The 24,227-nt window shown below is 42.7% G+C and overlaps 1 protein-coding gene across 1 annotated transcript in view; it reads left to right on the top strand.

Moving 5' to 3' along the window:
* Nucleotides 1-24,227, top strand: part of tmem266 (transmembrane protein 266) — a 31,027-nt gene that overhangs the window by 1,772 nt on the left and 5,028 nt on the right. Inside the window, exons 2-7 of the mRNA XM_084364530.1 lie at nucleotides 381-489; nucleotides 8,232-8,420; nucleotides 18,904-19,058; nucleotides 22,124-22,197; nucleotides 23,108-23,164; nucleotides 23,304-23,442. Coding sequence (XP_084220656.1) covers nucleotides 476-489; nucleotides 8,232-8,420; nucleotides 18,904-19,058; nucleotides 22,124-22,197; nucleotides 23,108-23,164; nucleotides 23,304-23,442 — 628 coding nt within the window. The 5' untranslated portion in view covers nucleotides 381-475. The remainder of the gene's footprint in view (nucleotides 1-380; nucleotides 490-8,231; nucleotides 8,421-18,903; nucleotides 19,059-22,123; nucleotides 22,198-23,107; nucleotides 23,165-23,303; nucleotides 23,443-24,227) is intronic.

Genomic DNA, 24,227 nt, shown 5'->3' with positions numbered 1-24,227 from the left:
GGAGATTTAAAATCCATTACAGTTTAGTGCTCCCCAGGAAAATAGTTGAACGGAGCGTAGCTAAAGCTGAAGTTAGGACAGGGTGCCTTCAGGAAAATGCACAGGCAGTGATACTTCATTGATCATTTTTGCATGCGTTTGGGTTAAACAACTCGGCTGTGTGTGTGGAGATTTCATGATTTTGAGATCAAATGTTCAGTTTTGACCTTGGAAACAGCAGTTGGCAAAACAATCTCCCCTCAAGGTCTATTGATTGCTGCACTGGAGCTCCCAATCATGTCTCACAATCTTCCTCAGCAGATGGAGTTTGCCCATGACTAGCTTCCTGATTTCCTTTCCCTGTAGTAATTACATTCTTTCTTCTTCTGTATTTTCCATAGGTGTGGTAGGAGCCAGGTCTCTGCAGTGGTGAAATCAAGTTCCTCTCTTGGGGTCATTTAGTTTGGACGTCTATTCGCAGCAACAAGACCTCAGCATGAGCAACACGCAGTGAGTATAAAGTCTTGTTTGAAACCATGTCTGCAGGAGCGTGAAATCTTAAATCTCTATTTATGAACACGCAGTCTTATGCAAAGGGCATCTCAGCAGCGTGTTAGGATATGATTAGCAGAATGGGACCTGCATATTCTCACGCCCCTCCTGTGAGCGAATGACTTTGAGCAGAGATCGGCGGGGAAAGAAAGCGGAGCTCGGCCTCGTCCGGCATCTCTGCGAGTGAGACTGAGAGCGAGAGAGCGGCCCGGCCATCTCCAGTCTCCGCTGGCATCTCTTAGCATTCAGGAGGGATGTTCACTTGTCATCTTCTCTTATTAATAATTACTCTGTGTGTGGTCCTCCAGACAGGCCCTGCATTCTGATGACAGCCCGGGTTGGGGCTAAGAGAAGGGGGGAAAAAGAGAGGGAGCAGGGGAATGGAGTGGAGTGGGAGGAGGTGGAGTAGATTGGAGTGGAGTGAAGGGTGAATGCAGAATGGGTTCAGTCAGCTGCATCTTCTGATTAAAGGGGCAGGATGCTGTTTCCAACCAACAGAGATCTCTGTCCCGGGCCTCAAGACCAGCAGATTAGTGCAGCTGATGGTTGATTGCAAGTCCATTTGAAGGAGAATGTTAGTGCAAAAGATCTGTAACCAAATCACACGTAGAATATGTTGACTGGTTAGTAGTACAATGATTTAATGCTGCTGAATGCCAGTGACTCTCTATGAAGTGACAGATGGGAAACTCATGCAGAGAAAGGTCTTTGGAGTTATTTTCACCCCTGCTCTCTCAGACTTGATGCTGTAAATCCTCTCTCTCTCTCTCTTCCTCTTTCTCTCTCTCGATCTCTCTCTGCTATGGAAACAGTGGGAGGTGGGCAGGATGCAAAAATTATTAGACGCTCATATACAACAAATTCAAAGGGATTTATAGGACATATTTCACACAGCTGTCCATAACACACAGATTGAACATAAATATTTGTGCCTCTGCCATATGTGGACTCTGCTTTATCCTGGAGTGCACATATGGATTTGCGGCAAGGTACAACAACGCACTTCCTTAGGAGACAAAGGTCATCTGCAGCAAGCAAACAGATCGTGTTGTTGTTTATCCAATACTATAAGTATTAGTATAATATAGTAAACTATAAGTCTCTCTGTTCAGTTTAAAGGAACAATATGTAAGATGTGGCCAGGATTTTAGTTTAAAATATCTAAAAAGTAAAGTAACTTCATCAGCAGAGCATGAATAAACAACAGTGATGTACTGTGCTAACCAACTACCCTCAGCACGCCCTGTCTCGTAATACCACTTTGTATGGGCAATAGGGGATAGTCCGATAGTCCCCGAAGTTTCAGCTGGGATTCAAGTTTCTCTCCTTTACCCAACTAGGACAAGCTTAATCGCCTAAAACACACTTCATTCAAACTCAACATAAACAAAATAAAACTCACGTAAAACAGTCTTGGCTTGTCTTTCCACAAAGATTATTATTGGTTGAAATAATATTGTTAAGATATTCCAGCTCGCACGCTGTCTCTCCCGCTGCACGCCTCTCCTGTCCCCGCCTGCTGCGTCTTATCATCCCCAAAGACATAGTCTTTTGGTCCAAGCCGCTGTAAATCACCTCCATATTGTATCACCTGTTGTCAAACTGACCTCTGTCTGCCAAATCCAGTTGAGCTGAGCCCCGAATTAAATGCAGCTACCTTTGAATTCTGGCCAAAGTCTACAAACTGAACCTTTAAATGCACAATAGGTGATTTGGGGGAAAGATAGTTGATTTTTCACTCTCATTACCAGGGCATCAAATGCCAACGCTTTGGGCTAAACCAAAGTTTGATGACCTGGGAATGAGATAGCTCATGAGGATAGCTCATAGCTGAATATGGTGCGCTACGTTTCTTGAATGCTATGAGTCATAGTCATACTGTATCATTCAGTCGATGTTTAGCGAGAAATCAATTCTTCTAATTACTTGAATATAATTTAGTGACTCAAAGGTTTAAGTCATATTCCAAACATAGATTCTTCAAAATAATATATTCAGTCACCAACACATTAGTTTTACAACTGTTACAATTAATTATTCTCTTAACAAATACCATCTGTTTTGCCAAAACCTGATATGCTGTAATTTATTCTTAGTGCTCCGTGCTGATGACCTCCATTGTTGCCTAAAAACTATTAATAACACATCCGTGAGCCTCACTGTTGCACTGGAGGACATGTTTCTCTATTATGATGAACCTGGGGATTGTAGTTTATTATACGTCTATCCCACATATCCTTTAAATACTCACTAGTGCATCAAATGGGGAATTATCAGTGGCTGAATATTGTCAACAAATGCACTATTACTCCTGTTTGATTACCTTTTGCTGAAATCTGTTTTAAGAAATTTGTTAAATTACTTTTTAAAAAGATGAAACTGTATTTGTGGCCTGTTTTCAGCGGGAATTAATGGACTTGGGGCTGAGGGCCGCAGAGAGGGTTGGGAAGTAGGAAATGATTGAAAAACAGACTCACAGATTGTTGGTTTTGGTCTTTTCAGAGGTTTTTTATTTATTTTTTTGACAGTTAACTAAACCTAGAATAATGAATGGTTCGCCATTCAAAGTGATACTCTGGGTCCATATCCAACGTACAAAGATCAAGTAGCTGCGGTTGGGATGTCTGCAGACAACATTTTAATGTTTCAGGCGTCATCTTCTCTCCCTGCTTACTGTGATGTGATTTGGACATTAAACGGCAGATCCAGAGCTGAAGCATTTTCTCTATTAACAGTGAAAAGAAGCCTCCAAAGACCAACAAAACACATTCACTCTTCATTGATGCAGTGGAATCAACTGCTGTAATTTCCCCTCGGACCTTGAAAGAGCAGCCGTTGCCGAAGAGATCGGATCTTACAAATGTACCACTGTGTCAGGAGCTTGTGTCAGGGCTGCTGCCGCTGCTGCTGGGAAATCTGGCCGGGGCCCATATAAGTGATTTGGCACATTGGTCCCGATTTCCTGATGATATCAAGACAGTGAATTGTGCACCAAGGGGTAGCCAAGTGGCCGTATAAAAAACTTATTGGATAAGACAGAGCGACTGTGTTGTAGACAGCTGGCCTGAAATACTGTGGCAGTGAGCACTCAGAATGACAATGATACCGATGCCCTCTGCAAACCACCAGTTCATGCTGAGGCAGCACTTTCAAATCCACTGAAGTGACAGAAGGGCAGGATTTATTGCTCAAAATAGGTGATTTTAAATACGATGTGACAGGCATCAATCTCACCCCTTATCACCTCGATAGAAAAGCTGTATTATACTTGATCGCTGTTGTTTTACTGTGTTGGCATTGCAGCATTATGATAATCATACGCCGGTGTCAGTGTTTAGTTTGATTTGAACTTATCTTAATTTTACGCATTTACGCATGAAAAGCTGACCTCTGCACACATTCCTTTGCCATGCGGTGTAGTCACAGCTGTGTGCTGAAGGTTAAGTGCCACCCAATAGGACATGTGAGCTACAGTTTCAGTAGTAAAGACCACTCATCCATAACTGCCTCTTAAACCAAAAGACTATTATCTGCGAATACAATACAAGACAGAGAAAAGTTGGGTGCAGATGTCAGTCATCTGAGATCTGAGTCTGTTCAACCAAATAACAGAAAGAATGAAGTAAGCCACGAAATAATATAACTCATTTTATATATGATAATGTCCTGACATTTAATATCATCAATCAAACTGGTTTTAAGGGATAGTTCAGCCCAAATTAAAAAAGGCATATTTTTCTCTTAGCTGTGTGTGAGTTGCAGCGTTTTGGAAATATCGTTGTTAGAGATGTCTGCCTTCTCACGAATCTAAAGGAACTAAATGTTACTCGGCTTGTGATGCTCAAAGCACCAAAAAACTACTTTTGAAAAACTCAACAGCAACGTCTCCATCCAGAAATCATGACCCTGCTTACTCAAGATAACCCAGAGCCCTTGTTGGGACCAGTTTCATTCTGGAACTATTTTCGGTTTTTACACCCGCCAACCGAATCACCAAAAAAGAAGGAAGCATGCATCTACTCATGGACAAGAGGCTAGCTGACGAAGCTAGCTAATGTTAGAGCTGAGTTGAGGAGGATGTCCCAAGCACGAGCTTCTTATCAACGAGTAGATGCACGTTTCCTTCTGCATGGTGATACAGCAGAAGGATGTAGTTTGGTAGAAAGGACATAGTTCCTTAAACTTCTCACATAAAGGTCTGTTGATTATCGTTAGCAACCGCGTCATGATTTCTATTAAGAGTCATTGCTGTTAAGTCTTTCAAAGTCATTTTTTGGCACTTTGAGCACCATAAACTCAGCAAAGCACCCCAAAATATTCAAGGGGTATAAAAAAAAACACCACAGGTAAGAGGAAAAAAAATGTGTTTGTGATTTTGGGGTGAACTATCCCTTTAATCTTGAACTACACCTACTCTTGACTGACAGTTAACACGGCCCCCCATCTACAGCCCTGGGAGTTAACATATTCCCTCCTGATGTATCATATGTCAGCGTTTGAACCTCCTTTATGTGCGCTGGTGTTAGTATTCAGAGTCAAAAGATATAAATTGGTTTTACTTTCTGTTGAGTTCAGCAGTATTGGACTTCAGCAGTATTTGAGTACGTTTCTCACAGGAAGCTGCAGGAAACTGAGGCTGGAATAGATTACCAGTGAAATTCATTTAAACTCCAGATCTATGGAATCGCTGAGTGTTGCCAAGAAGATGTTCCTATTGAAATTAAAGGAGGAAAAAAAGGTGTTGCTGTATGTATTTCCAAGAAATGTGTTACTGGGCAGTGTCTCTGTTATTCAGCAATACCTCGCTATAACTGAAGGCAAATGAGAGGAGGGGAGAATACTAATAATAAAACCGTATAAAACTGATCACATATTTTCTCTGTCTTGGATTCGATGTAAATATCATTACATGTCTAATCAATGAGTTAGAAGTGGAGAGGAGAGATCTCAGCAGGCTATTATATTTTTATATATCTATTGATCTTTGCATGATGACTTATGTGATGTGATGTAAACACGGCGGGGGAATAAATATACATCATTGTCACTCTGGAGGAGCCAATCCCTGGCAATAATTACACACAAGATGGAAACAGACCTCTTTTAAAACACTAATTTTAAACTTTAAAGTATATTATAATAATATATTAATAAAACAAATTCACAAAAAGTTATTATATCTTTGATCAATGCACAGAGTTTAATTAGCATTGCCGGTTAATTGAGCGTAATAGAAATGGTCCGCCAAGGCCTACGTTGACATTCCTGTTAATTTTGTTGTCATGCTTCATATCACGATATAACGATATTGTCAATAACCGTGATATTTTAAAATGAATTCATTTTGTGTTAATAATACACTTATGATAAAATCGTCTAAATAATCCAGCGCATCCTAAATAATTTCTTTCTGTTCTCGCTTTGTCATAACAAGTGGCAGTAATGCACCTAAAGGCTAGTTGCCAACCGCCATAAATAAAACAGAAAAAAGAAGATGAAGAAGGCACAGAGTCCAGCTAGCTCCTGCCACAGTGTGTGGCTGCTACTGCCAGCAAGACAATCTATCTGTAGTCCAAGGTTAGATATCACGATAATGTTTTTACCGTGAATTCTTTTGGCCACGGCAATCATGTAGTGAAAGTCTGATATAGTGACAGCCCTGCTTCACAGCTGTATAATCTGTCCAACCTAAGCTAAACAACTGTGTAAGTCAATAAAACATAACAACTGATAAAATGATTGAAAGTGTTAAATCAACCTTCTTCTCTACTCCTCTGGCGACAATTGAGTATTTTGCATTATATACTAGTTCATGTGACTACAGCCTAAACAGTTACATGTAAAACAATACAAAGTCAGCGTTTAGAAACATGAGCTAGTGAAGAAGCTTGGTTTTTGCTCCTTATGGGCTTCATTGTGAGCCTTATCTCCTACTCTGTACGGGTGCGAGATTTCCCCCGCAGCCATGCATGCTCTATGTTAACCTTTTTGCTTCCTCGTGGCGTTTGCTAATATCACATGCCTCTGAAAAGATCCCAGCCTTTAGCATGCTGCCGGCTGCCCTTGCCTGCATTGTTGAGGAGAGCGAAGTATTCAGATGTGAAGCCTCCGCTCCCTCCCCAGGATGGCAACCAGCCACTCCACTGGGCTCTGCACATAATGGCTCCTGGCCTGCTCTGTGATTGTCTGGAAATGCGATTTTGATGCACTAAACAGTTTGTGTCTGTCATGACTGATTAGCGTCCTTGTTGCGGTTGGTCAGAGGTGCCAAGTCCTCAGTGGGATGCGGAGGCATGTTTTTGTGGTGAGGCGTTTGACCCTCAAGACTAAATAACACATCTATCAGGACACGCATAACAGAAGGATCAGATATTTAAAGGGTGGAAGGCCGAGGCATTTTATGTAGTGAGGACATGACGATGAGAGCCCTATTGTGCTACGTTAAGACAGTTGAAGTGATTCTTTGCTTCCTCAGAGAATAACAAAATAACCTTTAAAGGGAGTCCATTAAACAGCTATTAGTCAAGAAGTAAGTCAGGGGAAAGGGAGACCTATTTTCCTTTCCAGGCCTGCCTACATTAACATTTAACAGTAAGGTGGGTCTGCTCAGTGATCTTCTCCTAACTGTTTCCTCCCACTCTGTTTCACCTCCAGCACAGAGGTTGTAGAATTCACCAACCCAATGGCCTTTGTTCCCTCTGTCTTGTAATCAATGCCTTCCTCCACTGTTAAGCACTGGAGTTATTGATGTCTCCACACTGGCTGCACTGGGACGGCTGCCAAGCCGTGCGAGACTCCTGTTCCAGGGTGACTTCTCCTTGTCCGCTATTGGCTGAGCTTGGAGGTCCACACAGCCCTCCCTACACGTTTAAGTTTTAGGTCCTCAATGGCAGATAAAATGACACTTTGTCTGGCTCTGCCAAAAATAGCTAGCCTCGCAGAGAAAATGCAGTGGATGAACTGGAATGGACAAAAACAAAGACGAGACAACCTTTTTAAAATGACACTTTGGTTGGCGACCGATTCTGAATATCAGAGCCTCCTTGAATGATGGAATGTAACTAAGTACAATCACTCAAGTACTGTTCTACTACACATTCACGAGATATATGTCCTGACTTTTATGAAAAAAAACAAAAAAACTTTTTTTGTACGAGTTTCAAACTGGTTTTTAAGGAAACAGTTCAGCTCAAAATCAAAATACATACATTTCCTCTCACCTAGTGAAGGAATGTAACTAAGCACATTTCCTCCAGTACTGTACTTAAGTACAATTTTGAGATACTTGTCCTTGACTTACTACATTTTCTGCTACGTTATACTCCCACTCCACTATTATTGTACTTTTACTTTTACTAATTGAGAAACATAATATTTACATTTATGTGTAAAATGCAAATTGCCATTTTTCCCGTGGTTTGAGACTTACTGTAGTTCACTGCATACTCTGGCAATGAGACTTGTAGATCAGCATCAGTTGCCAGGTAAATGTGTCCTTGTTGAGGGTGCCAGCAGACACTAGAAACAAGGAATTTCACACCATGTTTGTGTTTTCATTCATCAAAATTACACACAGTCCCAGTTGTTGTTGTCCCCCTTTGCTACCTGGAGTATATCCCAAGTTAGTACACCGGCTAATTCAAAATAAACAGCACATCCATCTTCTGACTCTAACGCTGCTCTGGTTGTTTGTACCACAGCGCTCCTCCCAAGGCTGGAGCCTCAGAGCTGGAGGTGATCTCCCAGCAGGTGGAGGAGGACAACCAGTGCGTGGCCCCTGTCCAGCTGGTCAGCTTCGCCTACAGAGACTTGCCTTTGGCCGCCCTGGACATCTCCCTCGCTGGATCCCAGCTTATCTCAAACCCGGATGAAGAGGACAACAGAGAGGGGTAAATCCCACGATTTCGCTCTGACATCATCCATCATCCTCTGCTGTTGCTTGACCACAGTCAGTCAAAACAATCTGCAGTGATAATCATGGTATTATTAGTATTTAGAACATGTGAGTGGTTTGGATAGCCTGACACAGGTGTTCAATTTATGTAAAGGTGACTTGTTTCTTGAAACTACACGAAGCTGAGCACTCATACTTTCTTCGAAGAATATCAAAATCATACAGTTTGAGAGATCTGTGGGAAAAAAAATGACAAGTATGATTATCAATGAAATCTTTCTAGAATTAATTTGTGTAATAAAAAGTCCCAAATGTAATTATATAGATCGATGTTCCTGATGTTTGCCACCACAGTTAGGATAACATTAGAAATGTGATGTCTGAGACATTGTCTCTGCTTTGTTGCATGAAGTGCTACATCCATAATTAAGGCAGAATTGCAATTACTACAATCTATAATCTCGCCCAGCAGAGAAAAGCTCTGCCGTCACTCTCCCCATCGCTCGTTATTGCACATGGTAATTACACCTGGCGTATTGAATCACCCCTCATTTTATATTAGAGTCCGGGAGTCGAGGATATTTGCCGATGAATTTATTAGTGTCACCACGTTAAATGGACAATGTCTCCACTGATGTGTTCATTTCAGCTCAATGACACAGCAATTTCTCGCTACTAGACAGGCCTCTGTTCATAAAGTCGATTTCTGGCAGAAAACAAAGACTGTTGTTAGCACCATAGCTTTCCTGAAATGTCAGAGGCCTGTGGCGCTGCACGTCCAGGGTTCGTGTTGTTTCCTTATCACCATATCACTGTGCTGCAGGCCCAGCACTCTCAGGACAGGACACGCCCCTCATAGAGCACCCCTGTAGCCAGTGTCCATGGCTCTCCACTCAGGAAGCGTGACTCACAACCCTTTGGCACACTGCGATGTTGGCATCCGTGCAGAGAAAGTCGACAAACAGCATAAGCTTAATTAGAGCATCCGGCATTTCGCCATCCAAGCCCTGGTGTGTCAGCTGACCATGTCCGGCTGGACTTTGCCCGGCCTGGCCCGGTCCGGGCCGATGTCTCTGTGGGACAGAGGGCAGGGACAGATGGGTCCTGTCCCAAACACCCACTCTTTCATCATACCTTGTATCGTTCTCTCTCTGTCTTGCTCACAAAAAGAACTGAAAATACACGGATAGCAATGCAACAGCAGAAGGCAGGATCTGGCAGGCCAGTAACATTATCATCACAGTGGGCACTCTCATATGGCACCATATGACACCCTGGTCCCCTGGGATTTGGCACAGTGCAGTGGAAAAGTCATGCTGTGCCAAAAAATCTCTCTGAGGGATTGATCAGGTCAAAATTGTGAATATTCTTTCTCCCGAAAAGGACAAAGACGTTCATTCTGATCAGAGAAACGCCTTCCTCAGAGTCCAGGAAGCTTGAAAGTATTCAGCAGACTCGTGAAAACGTGTGCAGTATGTCACTCATGTGAGCGTTGCATTGTGTTCAAAGAGCTTTTTAGATTGGAATTCATGATTTTCAGGTCACATGCATTCCAAGACATACCTGTCATCGCAGGTTCATGCGCACATTCATTGTTTGGAAGCCCTCTTGGAAAAACAGCAGCAGAGCCAGTGTGCCGTCGCCGGTTCTGGCTGCCTTTGTGACTCATGTGTGTAACATCAGAGGAATGACACACAGGTGGGATGTGTCCCATGATGCAATATTTTAAATTAATCGAGACTGTTGAAGGAGAAAGTAATGAACTTAATGATTTTCCTCACTCTGTTGGCTATTTTCCTATTGCTTATAGGAAAATATAGTCACAGATACTCCTCTGCATGCTGTGGGCAATTTTTAGCACTTAATAAATGATTGTATACAAGAATGTAAACCTACTTTCAATGCCTTGCTACGGGGGTTGCAGTGGTTTTGCGCATTAATTTTAGTGATTAGCAGGACAGTTTGTTTTCATTCCTGAGATGTATTTATATCTTAGTTATGTCATTTTTTGGATGGGAAAACATGAAACAAAAAGACGACTCACACACTGCAGGGCTCCAAAATCCAAATTTATTTAATGCACCAAAGTAATGGCATTTCGAGGCAAACCTGCTCTCCCATCAGCGGGACGAATAGCTGAATGGGCCTGAATGGATGTAATGTTGTTTGGTTTGAATCCAGACATAGTGAAAGGAATCTTTACACACATGGTCAGAGATGGGAAAAGAAAGTGGTCATTACTTTTGAATTTAGCTTAAATCTTTAATGATGAGGTCTTGGATTTGTTTTATTTTATATGGCTGTAAAAAAAAAAAAAAAAAAAAAAAACAAGCAGAAGAATACACACCAGAGATGCGCATTTAGTCTTGCATGGCAGCTTCTCATGGCTCTTTAACAGCAGACGTGGGCGATTACGTAGGAGGTGGATGTTCTTGCGGACTACAAGGTGCACACGCAGTACTTGCAGATTCTGTGCAGTGGTGAGTTGGTTGGGAATATTAATAGATTTTGGCAGCACCATCTTCTCCAGATCTTGCTAGAAAAGTCCAAGATGGGGGTGGTGTGATTTTACATCCACCTTTTGGTCACTTAATGATTGTCTCATTTGTATTATTGTATTATTCTTTTATACTTGCATGCCTTTTTAATAATGGATGCTTTTTTGGCAACTACAGATATCGGTTAATTTTTAAAATGGAGCTTCTTCACGTTTCTATATTTTGATTAAGCTGAAGCAACCTAACCAATTTAGCAGCAATCCCTGTCTGATAAAAAAAAAAAAAAGAATAAGCAGGTCTTTAAAGGGTCACTACACCAATTCTCCTCATTTAAGTGTGTTTACAGGTCTTTAGTACTACTGCATATGTGAAAAAAGTAGCAAGAGCCTTTTGTGGCTCAAGAGGAAGCTGCATGTAATCTGATAAATTGCCTACAGTGGCAGTCACGTAATGGCTACATTGCATTGTGGGTAACGTAGGCACCAGTTTTTGAAAAACAGTCCATTGCACTCCCAAATCACAGGCAATACAGCAGAACCAGAGATATCACCTTTTTTATTCCAGACATTCTTCTTCCTTTTCAAAACCTGGCACCTTCACTACCCACAGTGCAACTTAACTACTAAGTGACATCACTGGAGGCAATTCAGCAGCTTCCTCTGGAGTTATAAAAGGCTTTAAACTGCATTTTTTCACATACTGTATGCAGTTGTACTCTACAAAGCTCGTAAACATACTTTTATGTAGAAAATTGGTGGAGTTATGCTTTAATATAATTGTGTGTAATTAATTAAAGTGAAGCAGATGTTGATGTGTGCGCAAAGCATACACAAATTGACTCTAAAAATATTTTGGTACTTAAATTTTTTTCTTCTGCAGTCATTTCAGAAAATGTCATAGATCGCAGCTCACTCAGAGGACTTGGTAGAGGCAGTTAAAATACTGAAAAAGATGTGTATTTTTCCAGCAGCAAGGTGGTGTGTTGAGATCTTCTACCTTTAACCTGCCCTCTTATCGTGACCTCCAGACTGAGTGGAGCCCATGACCTGGCCTCTATCTCCACATCCTGCTCTTGTCTTAGGTTATCAGCCCCACATCAGCCTGCTGCCCACAGCAGCACAAGCATATGCAGTCGACCTCCAGGGGCCAGACTGAGAGGTGTGAGGCGCTGCATCAATGACAGATGGTTCAGATGGGTCAACCTGTCGCTTTGACTAGAGGAGAGCGGAGGCGGAGGGTATAAAGAGAAGGATGGAGGGAGGGATGGAGCGCACGACCCTCCTCCACACTCTCATTCACAAAGCTGCCGGCTGCAGATCACAAGGAAATGGCTCCATTCGATGAATGTCATATCTCTTCATGTTGGACAGTAGTGTGGGATTAATTCTGTGCCATGTTGCATGGTGACAGCCACAGCTGCTGGCTGATACAGTGTGAAATGTTGGATATTAGATAAGCTTAAGTGTGCTCAGGTCAGCCCAGATTTATTACATTACTCAATATCTATAGAGTGCTCGGACTTCCTCTGTGAAATAAAGTTCTCCAACCACTTTTCACTCGCGAAAAATGCATTAATACAGCAGTATGTCAACAAGCACATAATCAAACCTGGGTTGACAACGCTCAAGGTGGAAGTAAAATGGAATAATTAGAAAAATGTAGACCGCAGAATATAGCACTGAAGGACCCTGCCAGAGTCTAGTATGAATCTTGGCAGCAGCAATATTTCATGGGGCTTTGGAAGCAGAGCCGTACTATACCTGTTCTGTGTTGATGGATGTCTGAAAAGAGAGCAGGATTTCTGTTTTTTTTTCTCCCCCTCTGACTCTATTTCAAACACACAGAGGAACAGTCCTCTCCATCAAATTGGCTCTCTCGCCTGGCACCATGTGCGACACAATAGATGACATTTGAGTGCAGGGTTTGAGGGTTTGTTAATATTCACAGACATGCAAAGTGTGAGATTGCTTTTTAGGCTGAGAGCGAGAGAGATCAAGTGTCCTGGTGAAAACCCATTTATCAGGGACAGCTTGTCTGCTGCTCTGCACATGGAGCCCCATCCATCTCCATTTGCTTACTATCTGTGGCCCATTTCTCCGGCAAAGACCAGCTCCGAGTCGCCTCTGCTAGGTTGTACCACTGTGTGGGATGCGAGGAGTGGAGCGATGATGACTGATCGCACTGGGAAACCAGTGGAAAGGACAGGTTATACAGGAAAGCTCTGTGCATTTTCATCAGATACATTTACTTATTACTACGAGGGAAAGCCTAAACTTTATTCATTGCCGTCTGTAATTGATTAGCCCTTTTTATTTTATTTGTTCATTTATCACAAAGGTGTTTGTTAATTCCCCAGGCGTTAGACTGTAAGAGATTAATAGCGATGACACATGGAAGCTGTAAAATGTACAATTGATTACCTATGATAACTTCACTTTATTCAGCATATTTATTGCTTAGCTGGATTTCCTCTCTCAGGGCTTCTTTGCTTTTTTTGGCTATGATAACACAGATGAGTCAGCAGTGGTTACACAGGAAACAATTTAACCAGTTGTTTTGTTGGCATTTTTCCTTTTTCCGTTTTTGTTAGCAATCAAACCAGATGCCCCACCTGTTCTTTATCTGGAAACAGAAGAGGAGGGTTTGTTTTTTTAAAAAGAAAAACATGCCTCTTCTAGTGTATAAAGTAAGTTAAGCAATAAGTGTAACATAGAGAGTGTGAACAGCCTGAATGGGATGAAGTCCTCCAACCTCTGCTATTGAGTAGCCTGCAGGTGCGCAGTTGTGGTCCATTTTCCCCTGCCCGAGCCTGCTGAGTTCAGCAGATTGGTGTGAATTGGAGGAACCAAGGGGCTGTATAGTTACCAGTACAGAGGGAGAAATGAGAGGAGACAGGAAAACCTGAGTCAAGTAGTATCATTTTCAAATGCTGCTGCTCTGGAGTAGTATCTGACATTACACCCGCAAAAGATTACTTCAATTCAGAAGCTTTTCCCCCTGTAGTTCACATGTTTCTCAATGATGGTCAGAGATATTCATGAGATGTCTGCAACTTGAAAAAATAGTTTTTATGTTGATGTTTTTGGGACTTTTCTATATATATTTGCGTGTGTTACATTCTTGATACTTTCACCTATTTAAGCCTCGAAAAATCCTTCATCTCTTTGGTTGAACTGCTCTCGACTAAAATTTTGAGCAGACACTAACCTGAGATTAAGAATCTCATGGAGCTGCGATTTTGGGGCTGCAAGCAGATTGGGAACCAGATTTCAAATGGTTTTCTTCCTAAAAAATAATTAAATAATTTTTTTTGACAAAAAGCATAATTTACAGGTGTGCTTGAGTAATGAATGAACGTCAGGCACAGTAATCTGAGTCTTGGCCAGTTTTTTAGATTCATAGCATGATTAATCGTTCGGGAAGCAAATGTAATTGTGTGGCAGCTGCCTCAGGTCTGTACCCTAATGTGCTGGAGTTTTTCACCGAGCAAAGTTGCTCTGTTGTAAATGTGCAATCAAGACATCAATCAAGAGTTCCAATCAATTATTTAGAGGCCTTGCACAGCAGTGCAACTCATTTGGAGCGACACTATTTTAAGCCTTTCCTTCACAAACATTTTGAGGGAGAGGTTAGTGTTTGCAGCTGTTCATTGGTTGTTTGTGTGTCTGTCTGTGTGTGTGTGTATGTGTGCTACGATCAATACCTCAGACGAGTTGATAGAGTCTTTCAGACTCATTACTTCTGAATGAATTTTCCCCTTTGCAGCCCTTCCCTTCTCTCTCACTCCATCTCTTAACTCACGCAAACAGAGCACCACCTCTCTGATTTAATTTCCATTTAACTTGTACCTAATGAGTTTACATTGTTTTTTATCCCGTCTCAATTACAGGAGACAGTATAATGAAAGAGATGTTCCTTGTGATAGGCTCCCCACCTCAGCGAGAGATACTTAGCTGGGGCCGGAGCCAAAGCTCTGTCCTGTCTGTGTGAATGGGCCCCAGCAGAGCGACCAGACACCTTCCTCTGTGCCAATCAATCTGCCTGATGTCTTTGTCCGCTCTGTCCTGTCTGGCCACTCTGCTGCCACGGCCGCTGCAGCCGGCATCATGTACAGCATGCCATCACTTCCATCTCAGGCCACTATTGATCGCTCTCATGATCTAATCCCCTCGCTCTGCGCTGCTGTCGGGCGCACTTCGATCTTACCTCAGTGTGTTACCACTGCAGCCGCTGGCCTGTTGATGTCTTTATGAACCTGTCCACACTACATGCCACCCTGCATCTCTCATTTCCTCCACACACAGTGATCTTAACTGTGTGTGTTTGATGTTTACTTCTGCACGCACATATCCGTCCGTTACCCATTCGGTCTGCACCTGCCGTGACCCTGGGAGAGAGGGAGGTGATTTTCTTCCTGGGCTCGCTCCACCAATGAAGCAGCCTCACTTCCTCATAAATACTTCAGGTCTTCAGCGTTCAAGGTTTAAAGTGATTTCCCTAAAATTAAGTTTCTGAGCTTGGAGTAATCCATCACTGCCATTTACTCTGCTTTCAGACAGGGTTTTTCTTTACAGGTTTATTAAATTAATACCTTTTCTGCCTGCCTTGTGGGAGCAGTCTGAATGAATTATGATTCCACGCAGTATGAGTTAAATCATGCTTTTCGGTCCTGAAGGTAAGTGAGGTGGCTCCTATGGTGTGTGTGCTGCTCATTCCGTCTTTTAACTAATGGTCCACAAATGTCTGGTGACTGTGTGTTAGGTGTATCATTAGGTAAATGTTTCTTTTTCTTGGCTCTCCTCCACCGGCAGATGGGGTTTGACATTGTTCCTTGGGAACAAATCGGTGCCGGGGTAAGTCTCCATGGTATCTGCTAATGATACCATTACCCTCCACCACCTCTTTGTCACCCCAGGTGTTGAGCTCCTAATCTGTTGGCTTTGGCTGGTACTGAGGGTTGCTGCAGAGGGCTGAGTGCACCGGTTAGCCTCTGGGAGAGCACTGACACAATGTTGCCGAGCTCGAGCCTCTCTGCTGACCTTGGTGAAGGATGGAGAGGACGGCTGCACACCAGAGGTTCAGCTGCAAAAGCAAAATGACGCCACTCACTAGGATCCCCTCTCTAAGTCTTGTACAAATAAAATAAGACACTGTACAGATACGTTAAAAGACAATTAAAACAATATAATGAAATTAAATACAGAAAAGAAAAAAAACGGGACAGGATTACGCAAAAACACCACACTAAAGCCAATAGTACAATTCAAACGTCAATAGTCTAAAAGAAGCTTGAATTTCATGTAGACCAAGCTGCTACCTTAAAGGTTTGAGAAAAGCTATTTTATAAAAATCCATTTTTAAAAAACATTGAACAGTGGTCACAGTTAGCCAATCTGAGGTCCTCGGACAGGCTAGAGTCTGGGGACATTTGTAGCAGGCCCGAGTCACCCTTGGTTACAAAGCTGGACTAATCATTAGTTAATGATTAGTTAATTAAGAAATGGGTGAGTGAGGAACAAATCAGGAACAAAAAGGGTAAAGGAGACTTGATAACTAATGGACAGGTACTCATGAAGTAACGATTCAGTCCTCAGTAACCACTCATGCACTGCTTTTATTTGACGGGACACAAAAAAGGGTAATAACTCGTAAAATAATGATGAAGTAATAAGGGATTACTTATTAGTTCAACAAAACTAGACATATGAACATGTCAAGCTGTGGTTCAGGAAATTTTAACAAGCATTTTCTATTATTTTCTTACCATTACAATAAAACAGAATAAACCTTTAAATCAATCTGCATCTTTCTCTGTTCTCTCTCTCTCATTCTTCCTTCTCCAGCTCCCCCTCCTTCCTCTCTGGCTCTCTCTCCAGTTCACTTTTGGATGAGTCCCAATGCCTTTGAACCGGCTGCACCCCGCTTCCTCTCTCAGTGTTTGCCTCCTTCATTCTGAACCAAGAGGAGAGGAGAATAAATTGCATCCTCTCTTGTCCTCTGACAGACATTGCCCGTAGCTTTCCTCCTATGGGGGACAGGTGACAACGGATAGCTGCTATTTTCAAAGAAGCATACTGCCTTTCTCAATGTTGCCTCAGAGAAGGGACAGCAGCCCCACACACACACCTTCCTCTCTGCATCGGGCTTTCTAAGGAGTGCATCTGAGTAGCGTGTGTGTGCAATGGAGAGCTGTAACAGGAAGGGAAAGCCCCATGTGCCTCCTGAGATTTGTCATTATTTATTGACCATAAATCCCCAGGAGCCACAGTCAGTCACAGTCTCTGATTGGATGGACTTGAAGGGGAGAGTAGGGATGGATTTGAGGCAGGTCTGACACTCACATCTTCAGGCACAATGTACCTGGACAAGAAGCGAGCACACGAGGGACAGCGGCTCGCTCCACACTAATGGAAAATATATAGTAATGTCACAGAAATCCGTAGCTGCTAAACCAGTGGTAGGAATGACGGGGTGTAACACAGATTCTGGGACCAAGAAGTGTTTTATTACCTACCCAAATTCCTGCCTCATCCCTTCACTCTTTACCAGCCAGGCAGGCAGGTATGACAGTACAAACATTGTCATGGAAAAATAAGATGAAGGCATTGAGATTCAGTGAAGCAATCAGCTTTTTGGCTGTGTGCGACTGCACCCTCCAGATGGTGCACATGCATCCCCACTGTCATGCCGGGAGAGCTACATCTTGCGGTCAGCCAGCTTGCAAATCAGTCATCCAGAGCTCAAACAAGAGCTGAGCCAGGGAGCTAACTACCAGCCTGGTTGTTAGCAAAACAGTCGCCCAGATGGGCAGTCAGCCAGCCAGTCGGCTTGCCAGTTTTTACCCAGAGTCTCCTGTGAGGAAGGTGACTGAAACACAGGAGACTCTTATCTCTTCAGAGCCTAACCGAGTCGCCAAAATGAATGTTGGCAATGTATGTTTCTGCAAACCACAAATATGTTTAAACTTTACTTTTCTTTGGGCTCAATCTTCATTTTTATATTATGATGATACTGAGCTCTGGTTAGGTTCAGGCACAAAAACCACCCGGTTGTGGTTAGGAAGAAACAATGCTTTGGCTAAAAATACCTGGTTTTGTCACCAGAAACACGTCTGGAAATGTCCCGATGCCTCGTCAAAAACACATGGTTTCGTTATCTCAGACAGCTGTAAGTAACGCGGCCACCATCCCATCCGCCTCCTGACAAAAAAGTCAAAAGTCATTATGGTACATATGACATACAAATTCAAATATATCCATGGTTTGCAGGAAACGTAAAATGCCGACACTTTATCCCGGTGACTGGGCTTACAGAACCACACGGTTATAAATTGGTAACATGTCTAAAAAAATGTATTACTGTTAAAGATATGCTTGCAAACGTGTTCTGACGAAAAAGGCACACATCATTTAATGCTTGATCGTGAATCACATTAGATGTCATGTAATCTGCTTCCGAAAACAGGCACAAAATAAACTAATGGCTGTTGCAATAAGTCGACCACTTTGCTTGATGATGCACAAAAGGAGAGCTTTAATGGGAAGAGGAAGGTTACAGAGATCCTGGTTTCATGAGAAGATTCCTGAGCTGAATTACTTCATACTAATATTTCATCTCAGAGCCAGCGCAACATGTATTTATGCCTCACATAAATTCGAGACTGTAAATTAATTTCAGCATCCATGTTCTGAATTTGAATGCAGAATGGAGCCCTCGGCTGAAAGATATTTATAAGAGCGTTGAGTGATAGAAAAAGGAGCAAAGTCAAGGTTGAATACACCTCACGATTTGTGTATCTTGACGTTTCTTGTGTTTTATTGATTTGACCTTGGTTGCTGCCTGTCAGATCCACACTCTGCACCAGTATCACATTTTAAAATAACACCACAACAAGACCTACCATTTATCTTTGTACCCACAGCGTCTCTAACCGCTGTTTCTCCGCCATCCCTGTCTCTCACCCCTCTCCCCACCGGTCAGGTCGAACTGGCTGAAGCCGTGCTGTGGGCGAAGGGCAGCGCTGTGGCAGGTCTGCCTGCTGTCGGCAGGCTTCAACTGTTTCCTGGTGGCCTGTGTCATTCTGGTGGTGCTGCTGCTGACGCTGGAGCTGCTCATAGACACCAAGCTGTTGCAGTGTGAGTAGTAGAAACCGGGACGGTGTGACGTCACCTGTGATAGGATGTGGTTTGGGGGACATTGTGCTGGGAGGAGGTGGTTTGTTACACTCGTTGTGTATGGTTCTGACTTGCTATAGCATGCCTGGAGAGAGAGAGAAAAAGTGGACTGCTCAGTCAGCACAAGTGTTTACTGATTGTTATACAAAGGCACTGTGCCAATAGAAGCGTAGACTTGGGAGCAATGACAAGAGAAGAACTTAATTAGCACAAAAATTAAGCTGCACATAGATCATGTCCTCGTGATCTTGTTAGACTGAGCTGCAGTTTGGATGGAAGGATTTGGCAAGAGGATTAGAACTGGCCATAAAGCTATAAAGCAAAGAATGAGGAGCAGAAACATAAAAATATTTCCTCACAGCCAAATCTGTTGGCAAAATAGCACATTTTACAAGTGAAGGTGTCTTTAATTAAAGATAGGCACCATTTACTTGTGCCTGACACTATAACACAGGTAGCAGCTGTTACCAATGTGCTGTGAATGAGCAGCAAGCAGTCATTTTACCTTTTCTGGCAAGCTGCCTTCTTTAATCGCACAATGAAGACATTAACGGTGTTTGTTTGAATATGCACAAAGGATACATATATAGAACATCGACACTGAAGCACACCCTTGCCTTATGCTGTACTGCACTCGTATACACACAGAAAAATGATTAGCGCAGCCAATATATCATTTTGCTAAATCGATAAGTATTTGCATATACGTCAGCCAGTAAATCATTTTCTTTTTAGTACATTTAAAGGTCCAGTGTGTAGGATTCAGGGGGATTTCGAGGCTGAAATGAAACGTAATAGTCATAATTATGTTTTCATTAGTCTATAATCACCCGAAACTAAGAACCATTGTGTTTTCATTTCCTTAGAATTAGCCTTTTTTTATCTACAGGGGAAGCTGATACTCTTCCAATGAGTCATGTTGCACCACCCACAGTAGCCCAGAGCCAAACACTGACTCTAAAGAGGGCTTTTTGCATTTTCGACATTTTTTGGCAGGCACCGTAGGAAAGGGTGAGGCGAGGGTTGTTCAGTTGGTTGCAATCTGCAAACACAATGCTAGATGCCGCTAAATACCACACACTGGACCTTTGAGGGACCCTCATCAGAAATGCTTGTTACATATTTGTTCTAAAGACATTCACACACACATTGGTTGTTGTAGAACAGCTGTGGATTTTTCTAAACTCTCTTGGCAACACTATACCGCAATTGGGTTGACCATACTATACTATACTATAGTAGGAAGTGACAGAACACTATAAGATGTACAACATGTATGTGAGCATGTGCAGAAGGCCTGTAAATACTAACCTGGTCTTATGTGTCCACTGTATAATGAGTCTGTGTCACTGATGATCTTTCCTGGGACCTGAAGCTCTGATCAGTCATTGCCTGGGGAATATAATCCTCCCATAAGCTTTGCACAGTTAACACAAAATGTCAGGTGGTCGAACTGCCACCGTGACCAATGTCACCCCCATCTCACCTTCATCTACATCATCTGGCACGGTGGAGACATCCTCATTTATCATAAGTGGAAGGTCAGGGGTCATGACCTGTTTGAAGTCACAGGGATGAGTGAAGAAGAGCACACATGACGGAAATGTGGCTCGAGCAGCAAATGCATTCAGGTCTTTACTGTTCGCCTGGGACTGACTAACTGACTGAATGACTGACTGACTGACTGACAGGACGGGCGAGACAGACAAAGGAAAAGTAAGACAAATGCGTGAAGTGAGATTAGCGGACAAAGAAATCAGGCGACGCAGAGTTGGCTGGTGGATGAGTGTGTGGAGGACTGGAGGAAGATGAATGGACTGATAGACAGATCACTGAACACGGCAAACAAAGACAGATGGAGGGAGAGGTGGCGCATGAAGAGAAATGCCTCAGCTGACAGCCGAGCGTCGTTTGAGGCTGTCCACAATTAGCCTGATGAATAGACGGGGAGAAAGAGACATGCATGTACAGTGTGTGGTGAATTCACATTTATGATGCTGCTTCATGCCTCTGTCTGTCTCTCATTTGTACCACTTTACTGCCACTTGTCAATGTTACGCTGCACGTAGCAGCTGTGAGAAACAAAAACATACTGCAGCATCCATCTTTCACCACCTCATGTCCAGGGTTGGGAGGGTTTCTTTAAAAAGGTGTTCTGTTACACTAATTACCTTTTAAAAAATGTAGTCAGTAACACAATCCAAGTATCACAATATTTAAGTATTGTTACTTGATTACTTTCCGTTACTTTTGGATTACCTCAATACCAAACACATGCAAATATGTAAGAGAAAAGAAATATCAATAAGATGACTTTTATTTCAGCTTAATTGTGTATTCAGCAGGGATGGAAGAAACTAGTTACAGATACTCAAATTACTGTAATGAAGTCATTTTTTGGGTACTTGTACCTTGTTGTATTGTCTGTAATGTTACTCATACTTAAGTAAGCATTACACCATGTAATCTACTTTTTAAATCATAATTGAGTATTAAGCACATTTTGAATTAATTTCCAAACCTTTCATCTGCATTTTTGTAGCCAATAAGGCCCCGATCACAAGTGGGCCAACGAAAACCCTGATATGCCGACAAAAAACACAAAACTGTATATATAAATCTGTACTTTGACTAATAATGTTCTTCCACGAAAAGTTTTTTTTTTATCGTGTTAAAACCCTTAAAAATACAACTACTCCTTTTTGACCTTTAATGAAAAGTCCATTCTCAGTGTATGTGCACTGGAGGCTTAATGTTTCCACATCACACTTGTGTATGTGAGTATTGGACCAGAATTGGGCTTCCAAACAATTTGTGATGTCACAAATCATGCTCAAAGGCCCACCTCTTAAAATCTGATTTTCAGTGAGCACAGAGTGAAAATCTACACTTTCAACAATTAATCTGAAAACAATCTTATGGTGTCAAACTCTGCACATACACACAATCATTCAGCTGTAGGAACAAGAAGTAAACCACATTTTTGACTGTAGAAATAACCAATTATTTCGCTTTTATTCCCTCAGTTAATAACGCATTCCAGTTTGCCAGCATCATCCACTGGATCAGCCTGGCTATCCTCTCCGTGTTCTTCACCGAGGTGAGTGTCGTTCTTCCCCTCGCTCAACACAACAACAGTCTCGCTTACAGCTGATGCAGCAGCCTGTCGATTAATGCTATGTCGAGCAGTATGTGGGGCCAGTGAGGTACAGCGCCAGATACTCGTTAGGCGACTAACAGCGACGTGAAACGGCCCGTGCCCTCTGTCGCCGCTTGATTAGATTCTGATTAGTAGAGGTGAACTTGTGTACGGCTCCATTAATGGTTTGACTGATGGTTTAACGGAGCTGAATACGAAATCACACAACAAAGATCTACATCAGTATTGTGAAAGAAACTTGTACAATGGCTGCTGTTAAAGCTGGCACATTTGGTCCCTCTCGGGCTATTCGATTGATCGCAGCACAAACACTTTAAAATGCAGATGGAGCTTTTTCTCTGCTGCTACTTTTAAATAATTTCGAGGCCGCAGGTGTGCTGTATTGATTACCATTTTCTTTACAGCAGCCACATTTGTCTTAGTTGCCTTGCTCCTGGCCACCCTACCGCTAAATTCTGTGTAGCTGGAGTTTTACTTATCAATAAAAGCACCCTCTCAGTGATGAAGAAGACATAGCAGGGAGGCTGGTTTCTGCTCCAGTGCAGCCTTGAATATGTGAAATGAGGATGGGGGCTCGGGGATGTTTGCCCTCTGCAGCCCCTACTGCGTCAGCAGAAGGAGCTAATTGCAGTGTCTCTAACTGTTTGGATGAAATCCTATCACGCCGCCTGTGATGTGTATGAAAATGACGTAATTGATGAACAACCATCAAATGGATAAAATAATCAGACTCACGACTGCAAATGTCGTTTACTGGGCTTGCAGGGATCTCAGCCAGTCTCTCACTGCTGTCTTCCATCTTACCACATGTGTGTAACCTGCTCTCTGTCTCCATCTCTGTCTGTCTAAGACGGTGTTCAGGATCGTGGTGTTGGGGATATGGGACTACATAGAGAACAAAGTAGAGGTAAGCTCCCATGGGTCCTATTAGTTCTGGTACTCGGGGCCCCTTTCACTGCAGCGTCATTCCCTCAATGTCATACCACTGTGGAAGCTACAGACACAACAGTAACCATGCGTGTGTACGTGTTTGTGAATTTTCTCAGGTGTTTGATGGAGCCGTCATCGTCCTTTCTCTGGCCCCCATGGTGGCCTCTACAGTGGCCAACGGCCCCAGCAGCCCCTGGGACGCCATCGGTCTCATCATCACACTGCGCATCTGGAGGGTCAAGAGGATCATTGATGGTGAGGCTGGGAGGGGCTGGGGGGGCTGATGTCCCCTGCGTCCTGTCCTTTACTGTCAGGTCACAGAGATAGATACTGCAGTGTGCTCTCTGCGGCATCGGCTACATCCTATCTTGAGGTTGTTTGCTCAATTATTTTTTTTCCTCCTTTTTTCATTATTTTCCAGCAGGAACGATGCAGGACATAATCTGTTGTAATGAACCAGCGGTTTAAAGCTCACACAGCAGCTGCTGCTTGCAAATTATTTTAGCATATAGGCATATACTGAGCATTACATCTCTTTTTAACAATGTTGCTCCCCCTTGTGGTTTTGAAATATAGTACATTATGTGTTCAAAGGGGTAACTGGAGAGCCTGAGTCAATTCTGAATATGTTTCAGCTCTTGCAAAAAAAAAAAAGCTTGAACACATAAGACATGTATAATGAATATACAGGAAAACAATCAGATTTGGTTGCGATGTTGTGCTGTTCATTTTGTCCACCTTGTGTACAGTACATTGGTGGTAGTCTCTCGTCATGTGCCAGTGAGAACATGCAGGCTTTATTTTTTTCACAAAACAGTGATTGAGTTTTATGTTTACAGCCTCTTTGGTGAGGGAGTTAACAGACATGTGACTCATGTGACTCGTGGAAGTTTGTTCCAAGTCTCAAGCAAGACCCAAGTCATTTTTTCTTCGGTAGGTTAAGTCAAGGCCTTAGTTACATCACGTTAGGTCCCACTTATTCCACTCTCTCCTCCACAAGGTAATGCAGTCTTACCTGAAGTATCTGGTCTTAAGTGAAT

Source organism: Pagrus pagrus, assembly GCF_965226575.1.
Source record: "Pagrus pagrus genome assembly, chromosome: 10".
Taxonomy (NCBI): Eukaryota; Metazoa; Chordata; class Actinopteri; order Spariformes; family Sparidae; genus Pagrus; species Pagrus pagrus.
This window is presented reverse-complemented; position numbering and strand designations above follow the sequence as displayed.